At 35.3% G+C, this 26021-nt stretch overlaps 1 protein-coding gene across 1 annotated transcript in view; it reads right to left on the reverse strand.

Annotated features, from left to right (window-relative positions):
* VPS50 (VPS50 subunit of EARP/GARPII complex) overlaps positions 1-26021 on the reverse strand; it is an 80086-nt gene that overhangs the window by 35035 nt on the left and 19030 nt on the right. The window contains exons 9-19 of the mRNA XM_041408816.1: positions 23671-23753; positions 22515-22557; positions 20910-21008; positions 17873-18013; positions 14650-14785; positions 9953-10050; positions 9180-9274; positions 8486-8584; positions 5152-5242; positions 3457-3633; positions 1059-1177 (exon numbers count right to left, since the gene is read on the reverse strand). Coding sequence (XP_041264750.1) covers positions 1059-1177; positions 3457-3633; positions 5152-5242; positions 8486-8584; positions 9180-9274; positions 9953-10050; positions 14650-14785; positions 17873-18013; positions 20910-21008; positions 22515-22557; positions 23671-23753 — 1181 coding nt within the window. The remainder of the gene's footprint in view (positions 1-1058; positions 1178-3456; positions 3634-5151; positions 5243-8485; positions 8585-9179; positions 9275-9952; positions 10051-14649; positions 14786-17872; positions 18014-20909; positions 21009-22514; positions 22558-23670; positions 23754-26021) is intronic.

The raw sequence follows: 26021 nt of genomic DNA on the forward strand, positions 1-26021 counted from the left end.
AAAGTCATTAACTTTTTCATAAATTTTAGTCCTGAAAGAGTCAGAAAGTTGGACTCGATATTTATCCAACTAGATACATTTTAATTTTCTTTCAGATAAACCCTCTGACAGCTGCCAAACCCTCTGACAGCTGCCATACCTCAAAATTACATTCTTCCAAAAATTTCAATTTCACAGTACAAACCTATGGACAGCAACTCTTGTTTGCTCCAATTAAATTATTTTTAAGTATATCTCCACCACTTCTATGAAAGGAGGCAGTTTACATGGTATACCTTATAGAAAGAATCATGCTAACAATATTTTATCCTAAAAAGTTATTTTGTAACTACTCTGCTACTCTGCTTTGATCCAAGCGATGGCATTCTACTTGTCCTGCAAACCCTACATAAAAAAATGTTAGCCTGCTTCACAAAGTCTGAATGCACATCTAAGTTGTACAGTGTCCTAGACAGAAACTTGTTTTCAGACCCTTTTAGAGGACACAAAGTTGGCTTTTTTAATATGAATATATAAATAAAATACTTTTTTATATACATCGAAATAGAATATGTATATTCATTTATATGTGTCTATGTGTGCATTAAAGAAAAAGAGAATTTAAAATTCAAAAGTACCATCTTCAAGCTATGGAATAATCTTATTTTTTTTCTTAACCTGTAGAAGTTTATTGTTCTGCAGAAGCAGAAGCCCAAAACTCAAAGCATTTGTCTGCAAATTTTTGAAACAACAGAAAATACACATATACACAAGAGCTGCTATAGAAGGATCTTCAGTTAACATCTAGTCCTTACTAATCAGTTTTCCACTACCTGCTTCAGAGATCCTTTATTTGTTTTCAATATGTTCCTTTCTTCAGGTTTTCTCTGCAATAATCATGAGTGGTTTAATGTTCCTCCCCACTCTGGAGATCTAAGTGCTGAGCCTTCTAACTGTGCAGGCAGCATAATGTTTATTTGATTATTATTCCACAGTTGTAGATTACAGAAACTGAACTAATTAGAATACTGAAATGAAAAGCATGTGAATTAGACCAAGGACCCACACAGCCTACTTACCTTTTTATTGGGGCATCTCCTGTCTGCTCATCCACATAATCTCTTTTCAACTCCTCAGGAACATCACTGTCACTATCATACTCTTGATATGCACTTTTTTCTTGTTCATCTGATTCATACTGGTAAAAAATAAATAAATAAATAAATTGACTACCATTCTTTTTCTTATAATATTATCACCCATTTAATGTTGCACTTGGGTCACTTTTTGGCTTTTACCTTGATTGAGATACAAATAACTTTGCTGGTTGAAAGGCTGCTGTCAATGTTCTTTAAAAATGCAGCAGGCAAATTATATTATGTTGATTAGTTAAATACCTGCATCATTCTATTTCAGCTACCAATAATTTGTATTGCTTTCTAGTTGATGTATAAAGTATCCACATATTTGAGCTTTTATTATTTTCTTATAATCTGAAAAAAAACAGTAATAAATCCTCAAAATTCATCCCTACAGTGGCAGTAAAAAAAATTAAAAAAAAAGAAAAGAAAAAGCCCTGGCATTGCATAATAGCTAATTATTATTGCAAAAAGAACTAAACTATTGCTTCACAAAAATACTTCTTTATATTGCACACATTTAACTAAGAAAATAACCCAATACCAAAAAAATAACTTGTAGCTACGCAGAATGCACCTGCATTTGAAGAGAGAAACTTTTCCTTAATACACAGACTGCTTTGAAGCTACTGTAATCACACAGTGACACAGGTAACACACTCTGGCTCCAGGATACTTAAGAAATAGCAGCCAAAACACACTAGGACATGTATTTTTTCAGTCACACGTGCCTTGGCCCCCAAGTTGCTGAGAGTTTTCAAGGCTAGCACAATGTATAAAAGCAAGAACCCCACAGTACAAATTCAAAACAAAAACAGCTCAGGTGGAAAAAAAGAATGTAGTATGAGACACTTGAAAGAAATGTTTAGACCATTAGTACTCCCAGGCAAAATATCTGCATCATGAACATTTTAGACAAAGGAAAGTTGTAAAGACAGCAGCTCAGTTTATTTCAAAATAAGCCGAGGTCAGCCTTAACTAAAGACAAAAAGAACCACAATTTAACTAACTTGGCTGGAACATTAGCACAAAGAATTACCACCACTTATTATGCATTAATAACGTGCTGATGTGATTAAAACTTAGTGACAGTAAAAAGATAAATTTACCACAAATTGTTAACTACAATTCATATTGATGTAAGAATCTGTCAGTTGACATTAATTAAATGCCTTAACATCATAGAATAAGAGGGATTTTGAGAATTTATTTTTTTAACATGGAAAAACACTTTTATTAAGTCTCCTTCAATCTAATGCTATTACTGATCTGGAACAGCTATTTATAGGATAAATGCATTTGTATTTTAAAATATGCATTAAACCACAACTATTAAATAGTGACCTCAATCTGAAGAGACTTTATAAATCTATTTTGAACATACACAGTCTGCAGTAAAATTTTGAAGTGGTAAAACGAATTCAGGTATCCTGTAGCAATAACAAGTTAAAGTGTTAAGGCAATCCACTCAAACCAACTCACAGGAAGCTGTAAGATTCATCAAAGCTGGAGAGTGTTACAATACTGGAAGTTAACTGTATCACAACGGACACATTTTAAGAAGCTACAGAAAAGGGGCATAAAGCATCTCACCAAAGCTCAAGACACAGAGCTGAGCTAATTGGGTCCACGGGCCCCATTTTGCAACATCTAAGCACTTGAAAAGACTTGAAAATTCTCAAAATAAATCCTGACAAGTCTTCCAAGCCTACAGATAAACTGACAAGTAAATTAAATGTTTATGTCCTTATCGTGCTACTTCTTTCTATATTTGGCAACATGTCTATATTCTCTGGAAACAAAATTTTGCAACCTCCATCTGAAATAACTCCAATTTTCAGTGCTAAAAGGTGCCTCCACCTTAACCAGTCAGTCAAGACACTGAAACACAAAACCTTAGTAAAAATTTTATCCTGCATTATTTAAGTAGGTTATCTATCTTTCCATGGCAAATCACATAGGAGTGATCAAAGACAACATAAGGAGCAACCCACAACGATTCTTTCCTATGAAGCCAGAAAGCAAGTCGTAAAATGATAAAATTACCTCCACAACGAAAGCTAACTTCAATCCCTGGAAAAATACTAATTTAGGTGGAACATGTCTTGCTAACCTTCAGGAATACTTGACTTGAGTGGAAAAAAAATGCTCATTTAGTGCAAAACAAACTGAACTTTAAACAGGAAGCCTGGGTTTCTGGCACTTGTAAAAGCAGAGCAGCACAGTATTGCAGGCAACAGAATCTTGTAGTAAGACACTTTACAATCATTGCCTCACAAAATAAATCATCATTTACTGAAAGCATTATTTGATTTTTTTTTCCTGAAACACTCCATACCCCATTGGAAGCTAACACGTCTTCTGTCTCATCATCTTTGCTGTCGGCCTGGATTTCGAAGGGGTTTCCTCCGGCGCAGTACTGCTCAAACAGCGTCACCGCCGACGCAACTGCAGAGGCAGGCTGCTTACTCGGCGACACGGACGGGGAACGCGACTGCTCCAGGAACTTAAATTCCTTTCAACAGAAAGAAATCATGTTTTCATCAGGCATTTTCAATATTATTATGACTCCAGTTCCATAAAAACAAAGGATAACAACAAACTTGTGGACAATTAACTTTTAGCCAAAGTTTGCTGCTTATTTAAACATGCTTTTCACACTGGCTCAAGTTAACCTCAAAAGTGACAACCTTATGCTGTTTGTTTATGTACTTTTAGGAGTTTTCTGCTACAACATGCAATACATCTACATTCTGAAAGTATTTACTGTCTCAAACTAGGTGAAAACTAACTGTGGCTTTTATTTCACGAATTAAGGAGATAAAAAAGACTAAAATTCCATCCAGAAATGCGGTTCTCTTTACACAAGTTACCTAGCAATTTACTAAAGCTGAAATTTTCTTGTTGATATTTTATTTTTTAAAAATTGTCGAGATTTTTTACTTCTCAAACCCACTACACAGTTTCTGATCACTGGGTGAGTGCACAAACTTTTGCAAGTGTATGGACCAAGTAGGATCCAAAAGGTGTATTTTTTTTTCCTAACCAAACACATCATATCTCAGATGACATACCATTTTTACCTATTAAACTCTAGCTATCAACACTCATAACGGTAAAATGTACATTTTCATTTAACTAAAGGTTCAAACATTAAAACACATGCAGCTAAAAGGACTACAATGTTCGATTTCTGTTTGCTTAAACAAATCAGTAACTTTCTGCCATTTTCTGCTGCTCCAGTCCCTTGAGCAGTATGTAGGGATTTAGAATCCCATTTCTTTATTAAAAATATTATTTCTTTTGCTGCTGGATGCTGCTGAGAGTCCTCCCTTCCTTATCCTCCATACTTTTAGTGACCCAGTAGCCTATTGCTTACTTCTACAGTTAACTCCACAGAGGCTGCAAAATGATCTTGCTCAACACTGGTGTGCTAAAACATTTCTGAACTTCACTCATAGCTTTAATCACAGGCACTATGTTTTATTTGGCAGAACAAGTTAATTTCATCCACCACATGCTATAAAATAAAAAAATCACTTCGGATGATTAGAAGGTAAGTACAGTAATTACTTGCTTTCAGTTGGACTTCACCACAGAAGAATATTTTTTTTTCCTGTCCAAATGAGGCGGTATGACCTATGTTTCCAGAAACAGATGCCAAGTTGGTACAAGCCAGTGAGTGCTCATGCAACTATTTTCAGGCACTCATGTTTTAGCATCTTACTGTCAGATAAATAATTTAGAAATTAAAAACAGACACATTACCAGTACATTGAAACAGGAAAAATAAAGGCTAACATTATGCTTACAACTCTAGCATCTTCCATAAAAACCTCTGCCTGCCTGAAAAAGAAACACTACTCTTTCAAAACTCCTAAGTTTCTAATATCATGAAGTAAAACCGAGGAGCTTTTAGAAGCAATTGAAAACATTTGTACAGTAGTTCATGGATCTTACTACTTCTTAGAACACCGCAACTCTTAGTTATTAAAGTAATAATACACTTGTGCATTTTATCCATAGAACGTACATGAAGCTGCAAAATACTAAAGCTTGATTTAACAGGACAAAGTTCCCAGGTCTCATTCTCCAAAAACATTCTTAGCTCTTCAAGACGGGTTCTGAAACACAAATGAATACTCTTAATTGGCAGAAAGAGTAAATCACAAAATTGGCAATTACTTCACTTCTGCAGTGAAGTAATTCTAAAACTGAACAAAAAGTTACACTTTAAAACAAGTATTTAAGCAATGCTTCCAACCGACAAAATACTCAAAAGCTGTGGCTACCAAAGCAGTGTATTTTTTATGACATCTCTGCAGAAAGATATTCTTTGAGACTATCTCCATAAATCTGTAAACTAGTTCTTTTAGTCAAAACTATTACAAATTATAGAGGGACACCTACAATTATGCAGAAATACTGGATCTTCTTCCTCTGTAAACTGTAGAAAACAATATAATATACACAAACTCTCCACTAGCACCACAACAGCTTCTGAGAGCCCACATAAGACATATGCTTCTTTCAAACACACTGAAGCCAACAGAGAGCAAAAGCAAGTGGAAAGAAATAATATTCTACAGACATACCAGCCTTTCAAAGATAAAACTTAAATGGCTATTAGTCTCTAATTTTCCTCACAGCTTAATTTTACTTTGGTATCAGTAATACAGTAATAAGGAAAAGTAATCAAGCCATTACATCTCTGCATTTCTTCTGTTGCTTTTAATCACCAGAAAAGCCTCCACTCTGTCATAAGCAGAAACATCTTTGATAAAGAAAAAAAATTTGTCACATAAATGGAACATATAGGAAAAGACAACAATGAATGTTTTTTGGGATCATATTGCTCTATATTTTCCTCTTAATATAGGGCATATTGTTTTGTTTAACAAGTAACAGTTGGTAAATTATGCACTGGGTTTCTAATTAGGCAATAAAATATTCTAGGAATACCATAATTTCAGTAATAAACTACAACCATCACAACAATTAAAATTTGCTTGCCATGATGAGATAAGCAATATGTTGAATTCTGACTACAGTTTGCTGTGTCTATTTAAATTCCTCAGTTAAATACAAATGGACTTTAAGTGCTATTTTCAGGGCATTGAGCACCCATACCTTGCAGATCTTCTCACAGTAAAGCCAACAGAAAAAACAGACAGAGATGCTGTGAAAACCAGCATTAGAGATTAAAAGTGTTTGTGAGGGAGACTGAGGTGAAAGTCATAGAAAAGCAAATATTCAAAAGCCACACAACAGGTTTTGCAGCATTTAGAATCTGAAGCTCTAACAGAGTACTTGAACAAATCCTCTTAATTTTTACCAACATACACATCTAGAAAGGGGAATGCATGAAGACCTGATGCATTCATTCTCTGAAAAGCTTAATTGTATCAGACACACTTTTTTACAAGTGTATCAGTACAAAAGCAAATTGCATTTCAAAAATCACCTTACTGATGCTTTTGCCAAAAGCCCATTCTGATTTATCAGAACAATCAATTGCAACCAAAAAAAGGCTTCCTGTATGCTCTAGTACTATGTTCTCTCCTATGCTTTTTGAATCACACAGCCAATTCCTTTAAATATTTTCTCTATATTGGCAGTGCTCTATAACATCACACTGCCCAGGAGGCTACGTATGTCAAACTACACAAAGAACTGATTACTCCCGGACTCTAAGCATTCATTCAGCTTTCATGTACTAATGCATCCTTAAAAGCACTGCTGCTTTTTTTTTCCCCCTCCAATTAAATGCCCAAGAGAAGTGAGAGCCACATTAGTTTGATCTGAAAAGGCAAGATGCGTAAAGCTTTATATAAAACAACCTAGGGGATATAGCTGTGTGACAGGGTTTTTAATGTTTTTTCTTCTGAGAATGAAAACATCAGCCAATTAATCTTCACAATACCCATGCAGCATAAAACACATAGAAATTATTAAAAGTTCTCATATAATTTAATTGATGTCAATAAATATTTAATTTTATTTTCACAAGAATTACATTATCTTAAAAAACACAAGTTATTACAAAAAATTTATATTTCTATCCATATTCCAGCAGTGTTCCTTAACCTTTTTTTTGCTAAAAAATAATTCAGAAAATTTGCCTGTAATTACTTAAAGCTGTTAAACATACACAGAACTGTAACAGTCAAAATTATGTTTACTTGACCCAACAAGGCATTATGTGGTAAGTCAGTGTAGTAAAAGATGGTTAGTTAGACCAAAATCAGTTCACAAAATTCTGTCTAGGATTCAGAAAAATTTCAAGAAATAAACAGGTGGCATCTCCTGACAAGACATAATGTGGATCTGATTAAAGCTCAAGTTTTTCAGACAACTGGAACTGAGGTCTTCATCAAATGACAAGAAAGAATTCCTAGCTACAAACTACCAAAGCTGGAAGAAATTCCAAACCACATTCTCATCTTCTGAATTTAGGCACTGTTTCATGTTCTCCTGCCCTAATTTTCATACTTCATGGACTTTAGGCAGAAAGTCTCTGACTTTTCAAATGGCTCTGGATGTATTACTTGTATGATAGCTCCCAAACAAGAGGACAATAGATCAAGACTAGGAAAGTAGGCATTTCCTAGAGCATGGAAGGCTGTATTTCTTCTCATATCTTAGGTTTTACACCCAGAAAGAATATAATGCTAGATGACTAGAATTAAAAAGTTGTCAATCACCCAAACCAAAACATTTCTAAAATCAAGACAATTAAAACAAACAGAAAGATAAGTCTTGATGCTGTTATAGCCATATATCACACCTCAGTCCCGAGAATGCCTGTCCATGACAACACATGACTGGCCTCATGGGATATGACATTAGAGCTGACTGAAATGAATTACATCCTGCCAACGAACAAGCCATGAAGACATGACTCAAAAAGATGGACTCAGTCCTAAATATCTTACTTGATTCAAAACAGAATTGCATATTGAAAAAACATTTCATAGCAATATATAATGAGTCTTCTAAAGCAATTGCATTGAAAAAGAAGACACAATTTTGCTACAAAGTACGGACTTCAGAGGCATTCCTTCCCAGGATGCCAGGAGACAAGAGACAACCTAAAAAACAACTGAAACTCTACATTAAAAAGTTGTTTGTCTTTATCTGACTTGCCTGCTGCAGAACTACAGTTTTCCACAAATACAGTGGAAGCCAAGGCTTCTCTATCCTCTCCCCTTCTCCAGAGTTCAGAGACCTTATTCTCATCAGGAAATATACTCTACAGTCAACCTCAATGCATGCATGATGCAGTGGAATTCCTTTGGAAAGGAATCTGTTTACCCAACAACAATAAATGGCATTAGAATCATCTACTGCACATATAATAGTCTCACCTGTGGTATGTTTTGAAATAGTTAACACTTTGTTTTCTGATAGATTCTTGCAAAACTTCAGACTTACTGCCACAAAATTCTTCTCCAACCTGCATCAGCCTAAAGTAATAAAACAAAATTTAGACATATTTATTGATTTCTTAATACTGCTGTTCTAACTGTGAGTGTAGATTTATCTTCATAAACACAGAGTACCAATGTTACATTGCAACGTTAAGGCTGCATTTCACAAAATTCAAATCCTACCATTGTGTGCCATATGCATAGAGACAAAGAGCCATAAGCAAAATAAATGTATTTTTAAGAGCTGTCAGTTCATAGTCTCAATGTGCCATTTTATTGTCACAACAGAAGGATATAATATTGTACAGGCTGGCAGTACCACAGTATTTTTCTGCTTGACTCAGACACCCTTTAAAAGCTCTTAGAAAAAAAATTACTAGGCCTGCACAGTCCATATCTTAAAAGGAGACAATACTGAAATCATATCACACTTAAGCAGCAAAACGGTTCATACTACCTCTCCTAAATACATCCTCATAAACTCTCACATATAGAATTGCTCTTCAAGCTATCAGCACATTTGAATGAAATTGGCATCAAAATGCAAGTATCAGCCTTAATCAACAGTGGTATCTGATCAGAGCTCATCTGTGGACATGTACTTAAAGCTCTTACAACCACACCAGCATACCTGCTGATAACATCAAGTACAAATATGAAGTCATCATATTTGAAGTTAGACAGATCTGTTCCCAGAAGATATGTTTTCACTTTCAACTGAACGTCCTACAAAACACAAACAAGTTTTTAACAAGTATAGTTAATACACTGAAGAAAAGTGAAGGCTTGGATGCCTGGCTCATTAACACTTGTTGGCTGCTTGCACTTACAAATAAATTCTTTTTTTGAGACTAAGAATAGAATTTCACTTTCTGTAACATGGGTAATTTCTCTAAATCAATTTTATAATCAGTTTCTTTAGCACTCTATAACACAGACAGAGTCAATCCTAGATGCTTTGTTGTCAATAAAAAACAGAACTCAGCTTTTTCATCATACATTTTGGGTGACACTACACTCCAAACTGATCAAGCAATCACACCAGGAATACCATGAAACCAGCCAGGTTCAAAAGGCTCCAGGTTCTCCAGAGCTATGGTTATACCAGAAATATAAAGCAGTATACAGAGAAAAGCACATGAGAGGAAAATAGACTGTGTGGCAGCACACAGGTTGAAAGAAATGGGATCAGACTAAAAGTCCTATTACTATGTTTTGGTATCTTGACTGAATTTGGAAGCATTGCAACCACTGAGTCATAGAAATTAATTTCTGTGGTCACTTAAAAAAAATCTGGAGACATTTCTTTAAGAACATTAGTACAAATATAACCATAATTAATACTGGAGAGGTGGAACAAGGGGGAATAAATACCTAGGGGGAAACAAAATTCAAAACCCATACCTGCCATATTCGTGAAAGCCCATGCTCCAACTTCTTTTTTACATAGTTGCGGTCAAAACTGTTCTCTTCAGTTCCAATCACATTGTTGCCATCTGAAACTTCAGGTTAAAGGCATTATAAGTATTTCCAAAAGCTTTGAAAGTTATCCTACACAGAATTACATTTCCTTAGCTATTGACATATTATTATTATACAAACTCCAGAAGAGCTACTTTTCTCTAAACTTTTGAACAGAAACGAATAACGCATATATAAGCATGTAAGCATTACGTGCAAATGCAGACCAGGAGAGTTTCATCCCCTGCACACCAAACACCCATCCCAACAGTGTTCCTTAGGCAGTAATGTACTGCAAGGATCACAGTGGGAGCCAGTCCTGACTGATCCTTGCAGTTGTTCATTACTAGGCTTCACAGCTTTTTCCAGAGAAACTCCTGGCTTAGCTCCACCTTCCTTAGAGAAAAGAGCAATTTTTCATGTCTAATTTTGTTGTCTTCTGAAGAAGAGTCTAGAAACATAAGCGTACATATGTCATCCATCTGTCAGCACCAAGAAATTTTTATCAACAAAGTAAGTGCTCTTGCCTTGTCATGACTTGCTCTTAATCCAGACCTTGCAGTCTAGATGAACATTATGTAAATATTGTGAGCACCTTACTAAAGAGGGCAGTAAGGAATGGGACACTGGATACAAGATTTTTATCAGCCTTTTCAGATGTATGCAGAACAGACCCTGCAGCATTGTCTGAAATACCACATATTTAAGAGAACAAAAGAAAAAAACATCCACTAATAGGAATTGTTATGATTTTATTGGACACTGACAATTCAATTAAACCAAAATAACAACAGAGCACAGCAGTCTGACCATGTTTTGATTGTATCTTCTTCAGATCATCCAGTGCTCACTGTCAAGTGAGCAATTTCCTTCTGTAACAATCACCAATTATAAATACCACTTATCAGTGCCTCATTCTCCCAGTCCTAGGCCAGACTTCTTGTAAGTAGAACAGTGTCATGTACATCATCCTTCTCCTCATCAACCATCTGGTTTGAACCTTTCCAGCGTATGATTCTCAGAATAAAAACTATTGCCTATTATAAGAATGTTTAAATAAGCTTAACAGGAAGAACAAAAATATTTTATCTTCTACATCTGTATCTCCATTTAAATTCAAAAAACAGACATGGGGAATATGAAAATTGAGAAGGATGCTGGCCTTGCTTGATTTCTTTCAGATGGAGCCATAAGGTGTGGCTGGACATGTTATTAAATTATGAACTTAGTACCTAACACTGAGAAAGCTTTATCTGTACACTAGGGATTACAGCAGTGAACATACAAACACTACCAAAAACTAGTGGCAAGCTAGTTGAGCTAGTGTGCCCACAAAGTTGGAACTCAAGAACACAGAACCAGAACAATAACCAGCCAGAATGTGAAAGCTCTAGTAGTGTGAATTGAATAACTCCTCATCAAAATTAAAAAACATAATAAAATACAGTCCAGAATTTGGATTTATATTAGGGATATTCATTTATCTATGATATTCTTCATAGAGACTGCTTTTGCAAGTTAACTGAGAATCTACCCTAATAGCTCAAAATAAGATGATAAAAGGCTGTTTTATGTGCAAACAAGACATAAACATAATTCCATAGTATATCTACTGTTGCAAGGCATGCAAAAAAATGTTCCTTATGAAAGAAAAATCACAAAACAAATATCACCCACTGCCTACATAAATCAAAATTTACTAACTGTACCTAAATATGCTCATCTTCTGAAAGCAATAATTCTGACAAATGCATTTTCCTGATCTTCCATGGAACATTAAATGAAACGCAAACAGAAAGAATCTAAGAATCTAATTTCTATGATCAGAAAACATCAAAGTGGATTTAACCTTTCCCAGACTATCAAGGAAACAAAACCAGCAATCACACTCTTTGTGTGTTTCTACAAGCTCCTCTCTTTCGAACATCTGCAGACTGAAGGCAATGCTAAACAAGTCAGTGTCCTTGACCTGTTCTCTAGATTAAAATCATAGTCCCTGTACTCCCAAACTGCCATTCATGAAGGAATGGCTGGACAGATACTGCAATACACATGTTATTGTTCACTAAAAAAACCAATGGAATATTCTCTGTCTTTCTCCCAATGGTCTTGGTTTATGGACACCCATGATAAGAGGTCTTGTTTCTAGTCTTTTAATGAACTGCACTGCAGCTAATTTCACACATGCAAATGCATTAATTTAGGATAACTTCCTTGAAAGTCAAGGACTGCACAAGCGTTTACACATTTTGTATTGAGGAATTTGGAACAGGCAGAGAACATATATATTCATAACTACACATAAAAATAAGGATCAAAACCACTCAGGAGTTATTATTCTAGATGCCTGATTTACATACAGTGATTCTTCAGGTTTTTCAGTATTTCTCAAAATTCAAAAAGGCAGCTTTCAGTCATAACAAAAGGTTTTTGTTTAATCCCTGCACGGTAGAGGAAAGCAAAAAAAGGGACTCAATCAAATCTCTGTCTTCTAGCTTCGCTCATTGAATACTAAGCAGGTCTTTCACAGAATTTACAGAGAACTATAAAGGAAACATTTTGAAAATTAAAATGGTTGAAATTGAATTTATATCCTACATCATTTTCTTCTCGCTTTTCTTTGAATCTTTTATAGATACTAGAGCTGTTACCAACTTTTACCCCTAGGATTACACATGTGAAATCAGAAGTTTAAAAGCTATAGTGATCATTTTACCACTCACTTTCAGGTCTTCTGTTAAATCATTGTCTCACGAATACATGTAAATTACACCAACATTATAGTAAATTTCATGCTATGTGAAAATCCAGCTGAACCAGGAAAGCCCTCACACAAACCAGAGTGACTTCGAAGATCACTTTGCTTTGAGCAGGGAAGACAAAAATTATCTGCATAGGTCCCTTTAAAATTAATTTTCTGTTTGATACTTTACTAAAACATAAACAATGCCCTGACCACAACAAAACAGTGTAATGGAAAATTTTCCAGTAAGCAGTTTATTTAGAGGGATGAAACCCCATCTTACAGCAATTTGCTGTTTAGCATACAAATAACAAAATCATAGACTAAGCAGTAGCTCATTAAATATGACATAGATATAGATAAACACGACATTCATTTCATGTTATGTTGATAATTTTAGTTCACTAATTTTATCTTCAGTTTGATTAAACAAGTTCAACATATAATTAATTCTGTCTTTCCAAGGACTTCTTCTGGATAAGTTTCACTATTAAAATATAAAGAGCTTTATAAATAATGTCTTTCAAGTCCAACTTCTCACTTCTACAGTTATACTTGTGCCCTAAGATCAAGAGTCCCTTGACACATTTAAGGTACTTTCTAAGAGTGCTGAGATTAACTGGGACAACACTGGGACAGCCATGAGTTCCCAAAACTATAAAAGCCAGACATAGTGGTACATCTGCTGCTCCAGTCTGTGGGGCTTATTTAAGGAACAACTTCAGCATAATCTCCTGAACTGCCTCCCTCGTTCCCTCTGACAGACATATCCATTTTACAGGAATTTTACTCTTTGACTTTACCACATATCACAGTCATCAAATCAGTAAGTATGAAATAAGAATTCCATGTACAGTTTTAATAATTTTAGTAGAATAAGTAATGAGTTTTAGAAAAAAAAAACAACCAGTAGATACTTACAGTCCCTATGAAATTAAGGTGCACTTCTAAAATTCCCTTCTGTGTGCTTTATCGTTACTGAGGTATTTGAAAAAGTGATTCAGCAGATCACTACATTTCAGCTGTACATTGTAGCTAAGCCATATGTCCAGAAAATTAAAAACTGAGTAACAGAAGGCTAGTAGTAAACATACCAAAATACTCTGGCATGCATTTAAAAGCAGTGCATCTAAAATTATGCATCTGACTGTATAGATCACTTTATTAGGCTTAATGGCTCCTGTAGAAGGCTTTAGAGTGCAGATTCTTTTCTTTCCTCAGGATATCACAAGTAACAATTCTAAGGGGAGCGAGGTTTATAAGTGCATATGTGGCTTAATTAGGAGTATACTGTGATCATTTTTCCATAAAGTAAGTTCTTTATGGTACCTGCTTGATTTCATGTCTGCAAAAACCACAGCAAAACGGACACAAGAGAAGAAAATGTAACTATCTTATTTGAACTGTAAATGTAAATATTACTGAGAATGGGCAATTCAACCAAAACTCTAGAATCTTTCTTCACATCACAAAAGCAAATATTTCAACTCTGAATTTTACATCTGATACAGCTATAAAAACTTTCAACTCAAGCAATGGCTTCAACTCAAAAACAGCTCCAGCAATCCAAAATAATTTTTTTTACTGAAAAATATTTTTAATGATCTTTTTTTAAGATAGCACACCATAGGGGAAGGACATTTCCCCTAAACACTGTTTGAAATAAAATCATTTATATCTGCAAGACTGGCACATACAAATATTCATTAAAAAATTAATCTTATACTGAAGAGTAAAAAAAAACCAGTGAGTGCTTTAGTCCTTACTGCACACTATCAGCAAAAATGCTAAAGGCACTGAGTCAAGAACACAAAGATACCAACACATAAATTCATAACTTGAGCACCAGAAAAGTTATTTCCAAATACCAGAAGTTTTGTTCCCAGAGGTTTCTTACCAGAAGACACAACTGCTGCCTCATCTTGGTCGTGGTTCTCATGCCACTGCATCGTTCGGTAGTAACTGAGCATGACTTCCCAGAGGGCTTTGCAGAGATCAGCAAGGCATGGAATGTAGCTGTCTGATGTAATGTGCTACAGAACAACAAATAGCATTGGGAAACTTCAAAATGGTGTTCATTTTTTGCTGCAGCAACACAAACCATAAGAAACTCTAAATTCATACAGCTGAGCTGACATACATCAGTTTCATTTTCAAATGTATTTTAAGATGTGACAAATTCCTGATTTTGGTCAACTAATCAAATGCTGTCCAAAAGCATAAAGTGTTTTTGTTAGCATCTTGTTTTTAATTTTCTCAATTGGCCTGTATGCTAACTACCTCTTACGTTTATTTTACAGTGACAGAGATGCAGAAGTAAGGCCATCCCACTATCAGAGGGATGCAGCCACTCCTATGTGTCAGTTCAAGGACACAGACTTTTGTACAAAGAAGCCTTCCTGGCAAATATCCCATTGGGTTAAATGATTTTTAAAACAGTAGTTTAAAAAACCCCAAAGTTGCTGATTCAGCAATTTTCTCTACTAACTTATCAAGAAATGTTATTCTTACTGGATTTCAGGGCTTTTAGTATCTAAAATCTAAAGTTTTCTTGTGCAAATCACTATACTTGAAGACATATTGACTTTCAGGTGGACAGGAAGAAAGGATTACTTACTAAATACCAAGATAATTCAATTTAAAGTAAGGAAACAACTGAATTTCTTTGAGCTTATACTAGAATAAAGAAAACTAAAACTTGAGACTGAAGCAGCAAACCTTTGCCCTGCTCCAGAAATATTCAAAAAGAGAAAACATGAAAAAGCATGGCATATTGCTAAGAAAAGAAAGACTCAACAATGAATCAGTGACTCTTAGTAGACAGGCACTAACTTTCATAAAGGCTTAAGAACTTCTGAAAACATTACTCTTTTTTTAAAGATTGACATTATTATAATATCCATATCTGACTTCCAAAAAAAATGCAAACAAAACAAAGAAAAAAGCCACTATAGTCCCTCACTACCAATGTACAATGGAAATAAGCTAGATGAGTTCATTTTGACAGATTTTCAGAAACACACAGCAGCATACCTGCCTCAAAAGGAATACTTCAATTTTACACTCCCTTGCTTAATTAGAGTAAGTACTCCATAACCCTTCACAAGTTAAGGGCATCCTGGCTTAACAGCATAGGCAGCCTGACGAGGGCTCTCACTTCAACTAAACGAAGAGAAAATGGGCTCATATTTCAGTCTTGAACAATTTGTTCCTCAACAAATGAATGCTTGAGATGAAAACCTGCTGTTTTTTCTACAGGAAGTTAGAAACTGAATTGCTATGATAGCTCATCTTATTCAGCACCCTGATTTCACAAATGTATTACAACAGGCACCAACACTGAACAGCATGGTGAGACCAAAATCTCCCATCTACAGCCTGTCCCTAAATATCTAATGGTTACCAATATAGGAATGAAAAATTTTAAAAGTAAATTTCAATGCAATTGCAGCAATACTCACAGTAGAATAAAATCTCAACATTTGAGTACCTTCATTTATACAGAATGCCAGCTATTGCAGGGTCACATTAACTTAAGCATCATGTCAATAAGACTTTGCATAAGTAAAGACTAACAGAAATAATGAGGTAATAATTTTGTAATCATGCAGTTAAAGCCACCCTCCTTCTGTGTATTACAAAATGTGGTATTTCCAAGTACCTGAAAGATTCCTCCACACACTCAAGTATAAGGATAAACAGCAACACACAACCTGGATTTTCGAACTGCTCAGAAGCAACTCAGTAGTAGTTTCTTAGTGTAAATAAGTGGGCTTATTTTCATTAGTATTAGCAGCAAGTTAGAAATGAACTGAAGGATATACAGAAGTATAAAAAAAAAAAAAAACAACCTTGGAAGAGAAGTTCATTAGAAACTAAGAAACAAAAATAAAACCTCACTCTGAAGGCTTATAGAAGAAAGATGAAACTCCAGACTACAGTCTGGAGAACACAGATCAGGGTTTGCTGGCTTTCTGCAACTAGAATTCATCTCAGTGAATTGGAAATACCAACTATCCAGAAACTTACTCATTATGTTCATGAACACTTAAGTCAATTATTCCCAATAAATTTATTTTGCTTATCACACTTCTACTTATATGAAGGTTCTTAGATAATATAAACTTTTTAAGTCAAAGAGGCACCTCTTTACAATGAAATGGTTTACAATGCAGACGTGTTGATTACTAGTGGCAGTATAATCCCAGGAGATAAGAGAAGGGAAAGAACAGAAAATGGACCAGAATATGAACTTTAATCTCCTTGTGAGTGTATTTCAATTTAATAAATTGCAGCTGATGGGATGGGTCCTTAAATTGATGAAGTATGAGGGATTCGTCTGTGACTGACAACCAACATCCTAAAGAACATTCAAGATAGAAACATAATTTCAAATTGTAATTCAACATTAGAACCACCTAAAATACCTCACATTCTTCTTCCCCATCACTGAAGTTTTAGAAAATTTCTCAGGATGTAACAGTAAAATCCCAAGTGAAAAAATTAAGAGAGTGAATTAAAAAATGCTACATTCATTCTAAAAACATTACAAAATATGCAAGAAACTGCACTTAAAATTTGCAGTAGAGGAAAACATATGTATATTCCCAGCCCATGATCTGCCTATCATCAGGCTTTCATATCTCAATATTATAGCTGTCCCTTATCCTGTTATCAAAAGTGCAAAAGTACATGTGAGAATGAAAAGTGAATGATACAAAGCTAGGAATAATGAGAAGACACCAATTAAATTAGAGTCTTTACAGGAGTTCTTACTGAAATGCAGTATCAGAGAAATTGTGAATACTTCCTAAAGGCACTGGAATAAAGTTCAAAGATAACAGTTATTCCACTAACAAGTATATCATACTGAAGACACACACATTTTGAAATGTTGGTATTTGTTAGATGGAGTGCACAAAATCTCCAAGGTGCTAAGATTTATGCAATCAAAACCAACATTAAGTTATGAGTGACAAATATCTCAAATAGTCATAAGCTGTATTAAGAAACTAGAGCAGCTATAGGGTTAACAAATTAGTCCCTACTGACAAAAGGTACACCTACAACAGTGAAAAAATTCAGATTAAAAATAATACATATATGCAAGAATTACATACTGTACAGAGGTCTTTGTACTGTAACTTCTGAAACTTGGTGTCTGTGTTTCCAGCACACAGCTCCACATACCCAAGGACTACTTGAAACACAGTGTTGTGAATGGCTTGGGTGAAGTGCATGTGTAACTGGTCCATTGCTGTCTGAAAGAAATAGAGTAACATAAAACCAAACAGTAAAACTCAATTTGTCATGTGCCAAACCATCTTTTAGCCATTTTAGCCATCATCTTTTAACATACATCTTTTTCAGTACTGAATACTTGTAAGCATGTCCTCCAATCTCTGTCTCGAAAATACCTAACACAGATCTTGACAATATTACAATATGGTCTCATAAAAGAGTTCAGGTATTGCAAGTAAAATCAGTTTCCTCTGCCATCTTCCCTCTTTACCTTTTTTTGTACACTGTCACTACATATTAATATAATATAGCTAATTATAGAATTTACTCACTCATTTAGCCTCCTCCCAATCACTGACAACATGTCAAAAATAAATTAGTTGGGATTCATGCTCTTTCTCCCACTGGAAACACTGCCAACTAAATCAAAAATATTGCCTTTGCAATCATTAAAATTAAAAACACAATCACAAAGGCCTCATCCACTTGCCAGAGTGAAGAACCAAAGTACAATTAAGCATTACAGAAAGGCATGCACATCATATAAATAAATTTCCTATAAAACTCTTCTTTTTGGTAGGGAAAAAAAATACATTTGTTTAAAAAAAAAGGACTACCTTTTCCAAGGAAAAATAACATGTACTATGGACTAATGACTATGTAACATATTCATTTTGCCCTAATCATGTCTGAGTTTCAGGTCAGGACATTTCCCCAGTGTCCCTGTTCCTAATAAATTGTAAGTAACATTATTTCATTTCAGAAACTGAATTTTCTCACTGTTTTCACACACATGTAATCAGCAGATTTGAAAGTGCTCAGTTTCACTACTTCCTATTTGACATTTTTAGCTACCAACTAAAGCTGAGAACTCGACCACTCCACAAGAAATGAAGAAGCAATTCTACTTAAATCCTATTGATAACAGCCCATTTTCTACAGGTAGTCCAAACCGAATTAGCTAAAGAAAACAGAATGACAAATTAAATAATGAAAAGTACTGAAGATACTGAAGGACCTTGACATTTTGTTTACTGAGAAGAAGTCAATATGGGAGAGATTTCAATAAAAAATGCAACTAAATTATTTTCAGGAAAAGTTCAAAATACGTACTTTACTAGTAATAAAAAGAATGCCAAAACCAAGTCTCTCTATAATGGAAAAAACAAGCAAAACCATGCAGTAACAAATAACATATATGTTCTGTCAGAAACTTCATTCCTCTCCAACAAATATCTGCCTTTCTCAACGTGTCATGTACTTATTTTTCTTCAGTAAATGAGAAACTGAATACAGAGCACTAAAAAAATGACAAGTCTAATTAAACTTCTCCCCTGATTTTAAGTTGCAGTCTTTAGGCATCTCAATAGTTCTGCACATTAACAAAGCATGGAAGAGAAATCCCTTTCTATCCTATTGCAGACCTCCACTGGTTTTACAGTCAAGCCAAGAAAAAAAGAACCTAACTTTGCTAGAAAGGTTCTAATTAGAAAGAAGGAAAACAAACAAACAAAAATTTAAAACAAGAAAGGCAATCTTATATCAGATATTCTCCTGAAATCAGGAAAGAGCATTAAAAAAGCCAAACATAATAAAAAATTATTTGGGTTCTTGTCCTGTCTTCACCAGGGGACAGGTGCTTTGACTTGATCTTTAGCAACTAAAGCTTTCTGGGGGAATCTCTTCCCTAAGCAAATCAATCCCTGTTACACTGGCATCGCCACATTCAGCCTGTATTATGAGCACTGATCACTGACAAACATGCCTCCAAGACTTTCATGTCTCCTTATCCCCCTTACTCCACAGGACCTTGATATTAGCTGCCATACTTCATACCTTCTGAAGGAAACTGTCTAATTGCCTCCTCAGAGAAACAAACTAATATGAAGCCTCAAGACAGTGCACCAAACAGAAGAGAACTCCATCCTATGGGAGAACCTAGGTCTACTCTTATATACACATAAAATGCTCTAGGCACACACAGATGTAACTTTCAGGACATGTCCACAGTATGTGTTTGACATGCCATGGGATGTATTTTGCTGCAAAAATATATCTCCTCACATGTTACATTGCCATCATGTTAACAGTACAATATAAAATGGAAATCCTCAAGGCAGAGGTAGTGCACAACCCCAAAAAACAGACTTAGCTATAAAAAATAGTATTCACATGACCAAACAGAATGGGTAGTGCAAACAGCAGTATAAACAGAGCTGAAATATGTAACTGTTACTCTTATAACCTGTCCAAAAATTACATTTTGCAGTAACACACAGCTTACCTTTAGCAAATACTCTTAAATTACGTGAGCATTATAAAAACCTTTGTATACATATATTTGGCAAGACCCACCAGCATTAGTGTGCTGGTTTTGGCTGGAACAGAGTTAATTTTCTTCACAGTAGCTAGTATGGGGCATGGGCTATGGTTTTGATTTGTGCTGAAAAGAGTGTTGATAATTCAGGGATGTTTTAGCCATTGCTGAGCTTACACAGGGTGTGCTTCTCACCCCAACCCTCCAGAGTGGGCTGGGGGTGCACAAGGAGCTGTGAGGAGACACAGCCAGGACAGCTGATCCCAACTGACCAGAGGGAAATTCCACAACATGTGGTGTCATGCTTAGTAATAAAAGCTGGGGCAAGAACAGGGGGATGTCTGGAGTGATGAAGTTTGTCCTCACAAGTCACTGTTACACATGATGGATTCCTGCTGTGCTGGGGATGACTGAACACCTGCCTGCCCTCTGACTTTGTCATCACACCAAGGACGAAGAAGCAAGCAGCTGTGTGGGGCTTAGCTGCCACCTGGGATTAAACCACAACAATTAGGAAAATAAATTTCCATCACAGTACTCAAAGCTTCATGCTATGACATGACTATTCTTTGTGATTTCCTCAGAAGAGAAGTACTAACCTGTGTTTTTCCAAGCAGCCTGTAAGCCTGCTGAACCTTTGTATAATGATTGATATCAAAATTCTTGCATATTTTGGAAAGCGCTACGTCCAGTTGTTCCTATAAAAATGGAAGAAAAAATGCATTAAACACTACAAAAAACAGGCCAAGTAATGCATTACTTAAACAACAGCAAGTGAGGAAGATGTTTATTTAAGCAGTGTGATAATTATGGTTGTAAAGTAACTAAGACTTTGTGTGACTGGACTGCTCTGAGGTGCTTAAGTGTTACTTCTTGCAGCGTAAGTACTTCAGTGTCATCCAAAGAGTTCCACCACTCCCAAGAACAAGCAACTAAACAGAGAACATTAATCTTTTCTGTTACACTTGTCAATAGTTCCTTCCATTAAAGCCATCCTGTATTTGTAAAAGCCATCATTATTTGTAACTCAGTATAAAAGTAAGATCTGTATTAAAACCTAAATTAAAAAAATATTTAAAAAATGGGAAAAGGAATGCACTTAAGTAGAGGCACTCAACTATTGGAAAGACTCATTATGGAAATCCTAACTAGCAGAATATTATTGTATATTAATTAGACCATGTATTTTTCAGCAATACTCCATGGACCCCAGGATGACTTATGTTTCTTCCATATGCACAGGCATAACTCCAGTAAAAAATAAGATATTTTCACAGGAAGAAAGTATTTTTATAATTTCACAAGTAATGAATAAAAATCTTGAGCGTGATTATTTAGTTAGCTGTGAATTGCTTTCACCAACCAATTTGGCACATTTTATCATATTTTGATAAGATCAGATTTGCTCTTCAAAGCTGTTACTGGAAGGAAGTAAAAATGCATGTCTCTTTTTAAGCAACATCAGTATTTGCTCACAAGGGAAAAATGAGTGCTCATTCTCACACGGCCTGTGGTAATGTAGGAAGAAAACAGTCATTCACCATTTGTGAACCAGACATGCTCTGAATAAAGTACTATCTGAGAATGACTAAAGGAACAAAAAAGTGCTTTGCATAAAAGCTGAAGTACAAAGACATAACTGAAGGAAATTGACAACATTTTAATTTTACAGGGAATTAAATAACAAGGTAGGATAAAAGAAGTGGTAGTCTGACTTTCTGAACAGCATGTAACAACAGGTGTAGACAGCTACTCAAATAGCTAATTCAGGTTCCTGCTAGACATTACATGTGTATGCATTACATGCATCACATACACATTATACATACCTACATTACTAGACTTCCTACACAAAGTTTGCCAAGTTCCAGCTCAAAATTACCTAGTAGTGGAGTTCAAAGCATTCCCTTTTTTTCCACCAGTTTCCAGGAAGAAACTTAACATTTTATATTCCTTTCCTTTTGTGATACTATCTACGAACTTAAACCAGCCTTAGTCTCTTCCTTCAAGAAGAGACTTTCAAGTCTTATTTCCAGCAGCTTAGCACTGGTCCTATCCAGCAGCTTCCAGTTTGCTGACCATACACATTCTATAATTGCTACCAACACTTTACTAGAAAGCTCTAGTACTTAGAGATTAAATACTAGCACATACTCAGACGTTAAATATTAACATATACTAAACATCAGTATATTAATTCTTACCTCTATTTGTTCCAAGGTGTCTTGCAGTTTTGAATTTAACTCACTATTGATGAACAAAAAAATGTTCAGAATAAAATTACTGATTATATAAACATTTCAGACCATTTCTTAGTTCCAAAAACCCTGCTACTGAGCCACAACATAGCATTTCATCATAAACCACTAAGCTATTGCTGCTGTGTCAGACTAGCACCATCACACCACTGCTATGTTGAAAAGTGCATTATTCTAGGTTTATAAGACAACAGTGTTAAGAGGGTCTAGACAAAACTCCATCCTGCTAGGATTTAACTAAGAATTCAAAGACATTCCCAACACCCAAGAAACTTGCTTTAAATGTTTTTGCACTGTGGTCCACAGCAGAACGTACCCAGAAGGGTCAGGGCTGTCAAGTCTTTGCAAACTACAGTAATTTTTATTTGTTGCTCAGGAACCCCTTGCAGAAATGCTAATGGAAAAAGAGAATTTAGGCCTTCTCAGAAAAAAAATTGAAGTTGGTATAAAAAATTAACTGAAACAGCTACCATAAGAGAAACTATTTAGGACAAAGAAAGGCACCACTGCACCTTTGCAACAACCAGCTTTAAAGATTTCATAACAGCAGGAATAAAAAAAGAAAAAAAAGACTACTATGTTTTTGTTTGGAAGGGTCAAAGCAACAAAGAAATAGGCAGGATATTATCTTTTTGCACAGAAAGCAGTTTTCATTAAATAATCACCATATCTGATTTTAGACAACTACCCTCTGTGCTGTGAATGTTCTCCTTAGGAGCCTATATTAATTATCAAAAGACGGATTCTAGCATCTCTGCTTAGTTCTTCACGCTTAAACGATACAACCATCACCCTCCTTTTTCGTTTCCTTTAGACAAATAGGGTACAACACCCTGCAAAAAAAGCTTAAATGGAAAAAAAGACATCAAAAAGAACTGCCATTAAACACTAAAGAGAGTAGCCAGTATTGCTTTATTGTTTCTCCACATGCAATGAACCTTCAAATAGAAGGGCTTCCATAATACTTACGCTTTTATAACTGCCTCAATTTTACTATTCTAAGCTGAAAATTGCTCTTCAATTAAACTTTCTTTAGAGAATGAGAATCAATGATCACAAACAAAATCATAAGAAAGCTGACATCTGCACAATGTCATCCTACCTTATACAACTGTAGTGTTTGAAAGTGCTGGCAGCTTTCTGGCATTCCAAGCAGAGTTGAATAGCTCCTGGATAATCCTCTTCCTTAGGATAAAATACAATTGAAAGCTCATCTGAAGCAACAGCGCAATACCCATTTTTCTTGCATGCTTATGTATAAACATTAGGAATAAAACATTTTACCTCTCCTATCTCCACAGTAAAGTTAAAGAGTGAGGGTCTACTGCAGCACTTGATGTGCAGGTAGATTAGAATTAGCAACATCTGAAAACACTAGGTATTACATTACCTCATGCAAACAACTTGCTGTATTAAATACATAAAAATACATCACCAAGTTTTTATTACAGAACAACTAACATCTTCCCAGTAATCTATTAATGGGCATGGAAAGAGGTTAATTCAGGCACTGGCAGCCTATTCCCATCCTTTATAAAACATAAAAGGAGACAAGGAAGACACTCCCAACAATATACCCAAATAAACACTATTTAAATTGACACATCCAGCTCATTAGAAATTAGCTTAAACACAATTGACTCACAGAAGGCCTCAGGAAACAAAGAATACACTATGGATGCATTTTCCTAATATATAAGAATTATATAGGTAGACAGCTCAATGAGGAAATATTATGAGGATAAAACAAAAACATACACACAAAAATGTAAAACCCAAGGATCCTACCAACAAGACATGGGCATTGCCTCAGATATACTTATTATTTTTGTATTCTATTAGACATGAGACCAGAAAGAACCTTGGAAGAAGAGAAACTATCTTTAATAGTTAAGAGCTTCTGGGTTTTGTCATAATTACATCTGTTATATTACGTGCTTTAGAGAGCTCAAATGCAAAGCTGTTACTGGAATTTCAATCATTGATTGAAGAGCAAAAACGCAAGGGTAATCCATATTCAGCTATTATCATAGAGGAGTTTCTGAAATGAAATTGGTTTTACCAGAAATGTTCTAATGCAGATCAAATTTAACTAAAAAACATTAAAAAACCCTAAATACATTATCCATTAGATGAAAACAGAACAGCACACTAGTCTAAAAGGACTGCTGCATTTTTAGCTCTTTATATTTCTCTCCACTGGAAACCTAGTACTTGCTCCATTAAGTCTAACATGGCTCACATCAGAAAGCCTGCTTGCATAAAATATATTACTAATATATTCCAGATGCAGCTCAGCCCTGTAAGCTACCATAACTTCATTCCAGGTCTTTTTTTAATTGGGAACCCTTTCAAAATGCTCTTCTCTGAGTGGCTACTAATATCTCTCATGCATATTCGAATCAACCTACTAACTTCTAGGAGTACAGAAAATAAATGGGCCAGTAGCTGGAATAACTTACTGGGAGCAGACACTGAGCACAGCTCTACAACCACACTCTGCCAAAACAGCAGTTCCAGCCCTTAAAAATCACTGAGCAATTATGGTAATCAGACATTAGGGTCTGTGTGTGAATGTAACAACCACACTTCCTCAGGACAACTCCTGCCAGTAGACAGTGAAGAGTTAATTTCCTGGGAAGCAAAACACAGCACAGAAATTAAAAGAAAATCATCGTACAGAGCAGAAAGCCTTTATGCCACCTGAAAATGAGTGCCATTTTGCTTGGTAAAGAGTAAGAAAGTTTGCTGACACAAGGTGACTTACTCAAGATGGAATTTAATTCACAGAATCTTGAAAGCTGAAACTATTAAGATTCCATTTCCAAATTTAATAACTGGGGATTGTCATCATGACATTCCTTCCAGTATTAGCTGAAAATATCTGGTAAACTTGTAAGTCGAAATTGTTACACTACAAGTACTACAGCTGTCAATAAAATCCTGAGGCTTCCTTTCATACAATTCATCACCTTAAGACAAGATCCTATTTTCCTCTGTACACTATCTACTGCATTTTTAGCCACTATATATAACAGCATAAGAATTTTCAGTGTCATGGCCTGCATGTTGCAATGTTTTCTACAACTGAATTAAAAAGCCAACCCAATGAATAAGGACAAAAGGCTACTGCATTTACAAATAAAATGCTGAGCAGGGAGCCCATCTATAGATTTACATTGTAATATATCAATAGAAATTCTTGATACAGACCCAGCTTATCAACAATCAGGTAAATCTCTCATCTTTTTTTCTTCCCCAAGTATCAAGCTAAAGAAAACAGGTATAAGTTGAGAGCAGAGCTAAGTGAAGACCGCACAAAATTTTACTGAACTAACTCAAGCTTCAGTGCCCAGACGTAAAGGAGGAATGAGTTTTTGATAGAAAATACTGTCCCCCGGCAGCAGGGCTATCTAATTTGATATATAGGTTTTCTCAGTTTAAAAGAAGAAT

Source organism: Onychostruthus taczanowskii, unplaced genomic scaffold, assembly GCF_017590055.1.
Source record: "Onychostruthus taczanowskii isolate IOZ18803 unplaced genomic scaffold, ASM1759005v1 scaffold3, whole genome shotgun sequence".
Lineage (NCBI taxonomy): Eukaryota > Metazoa > Chordata > Aves > Passeriformes > Passeridae > Onychostruthus > Onychostruthus taczanowskii.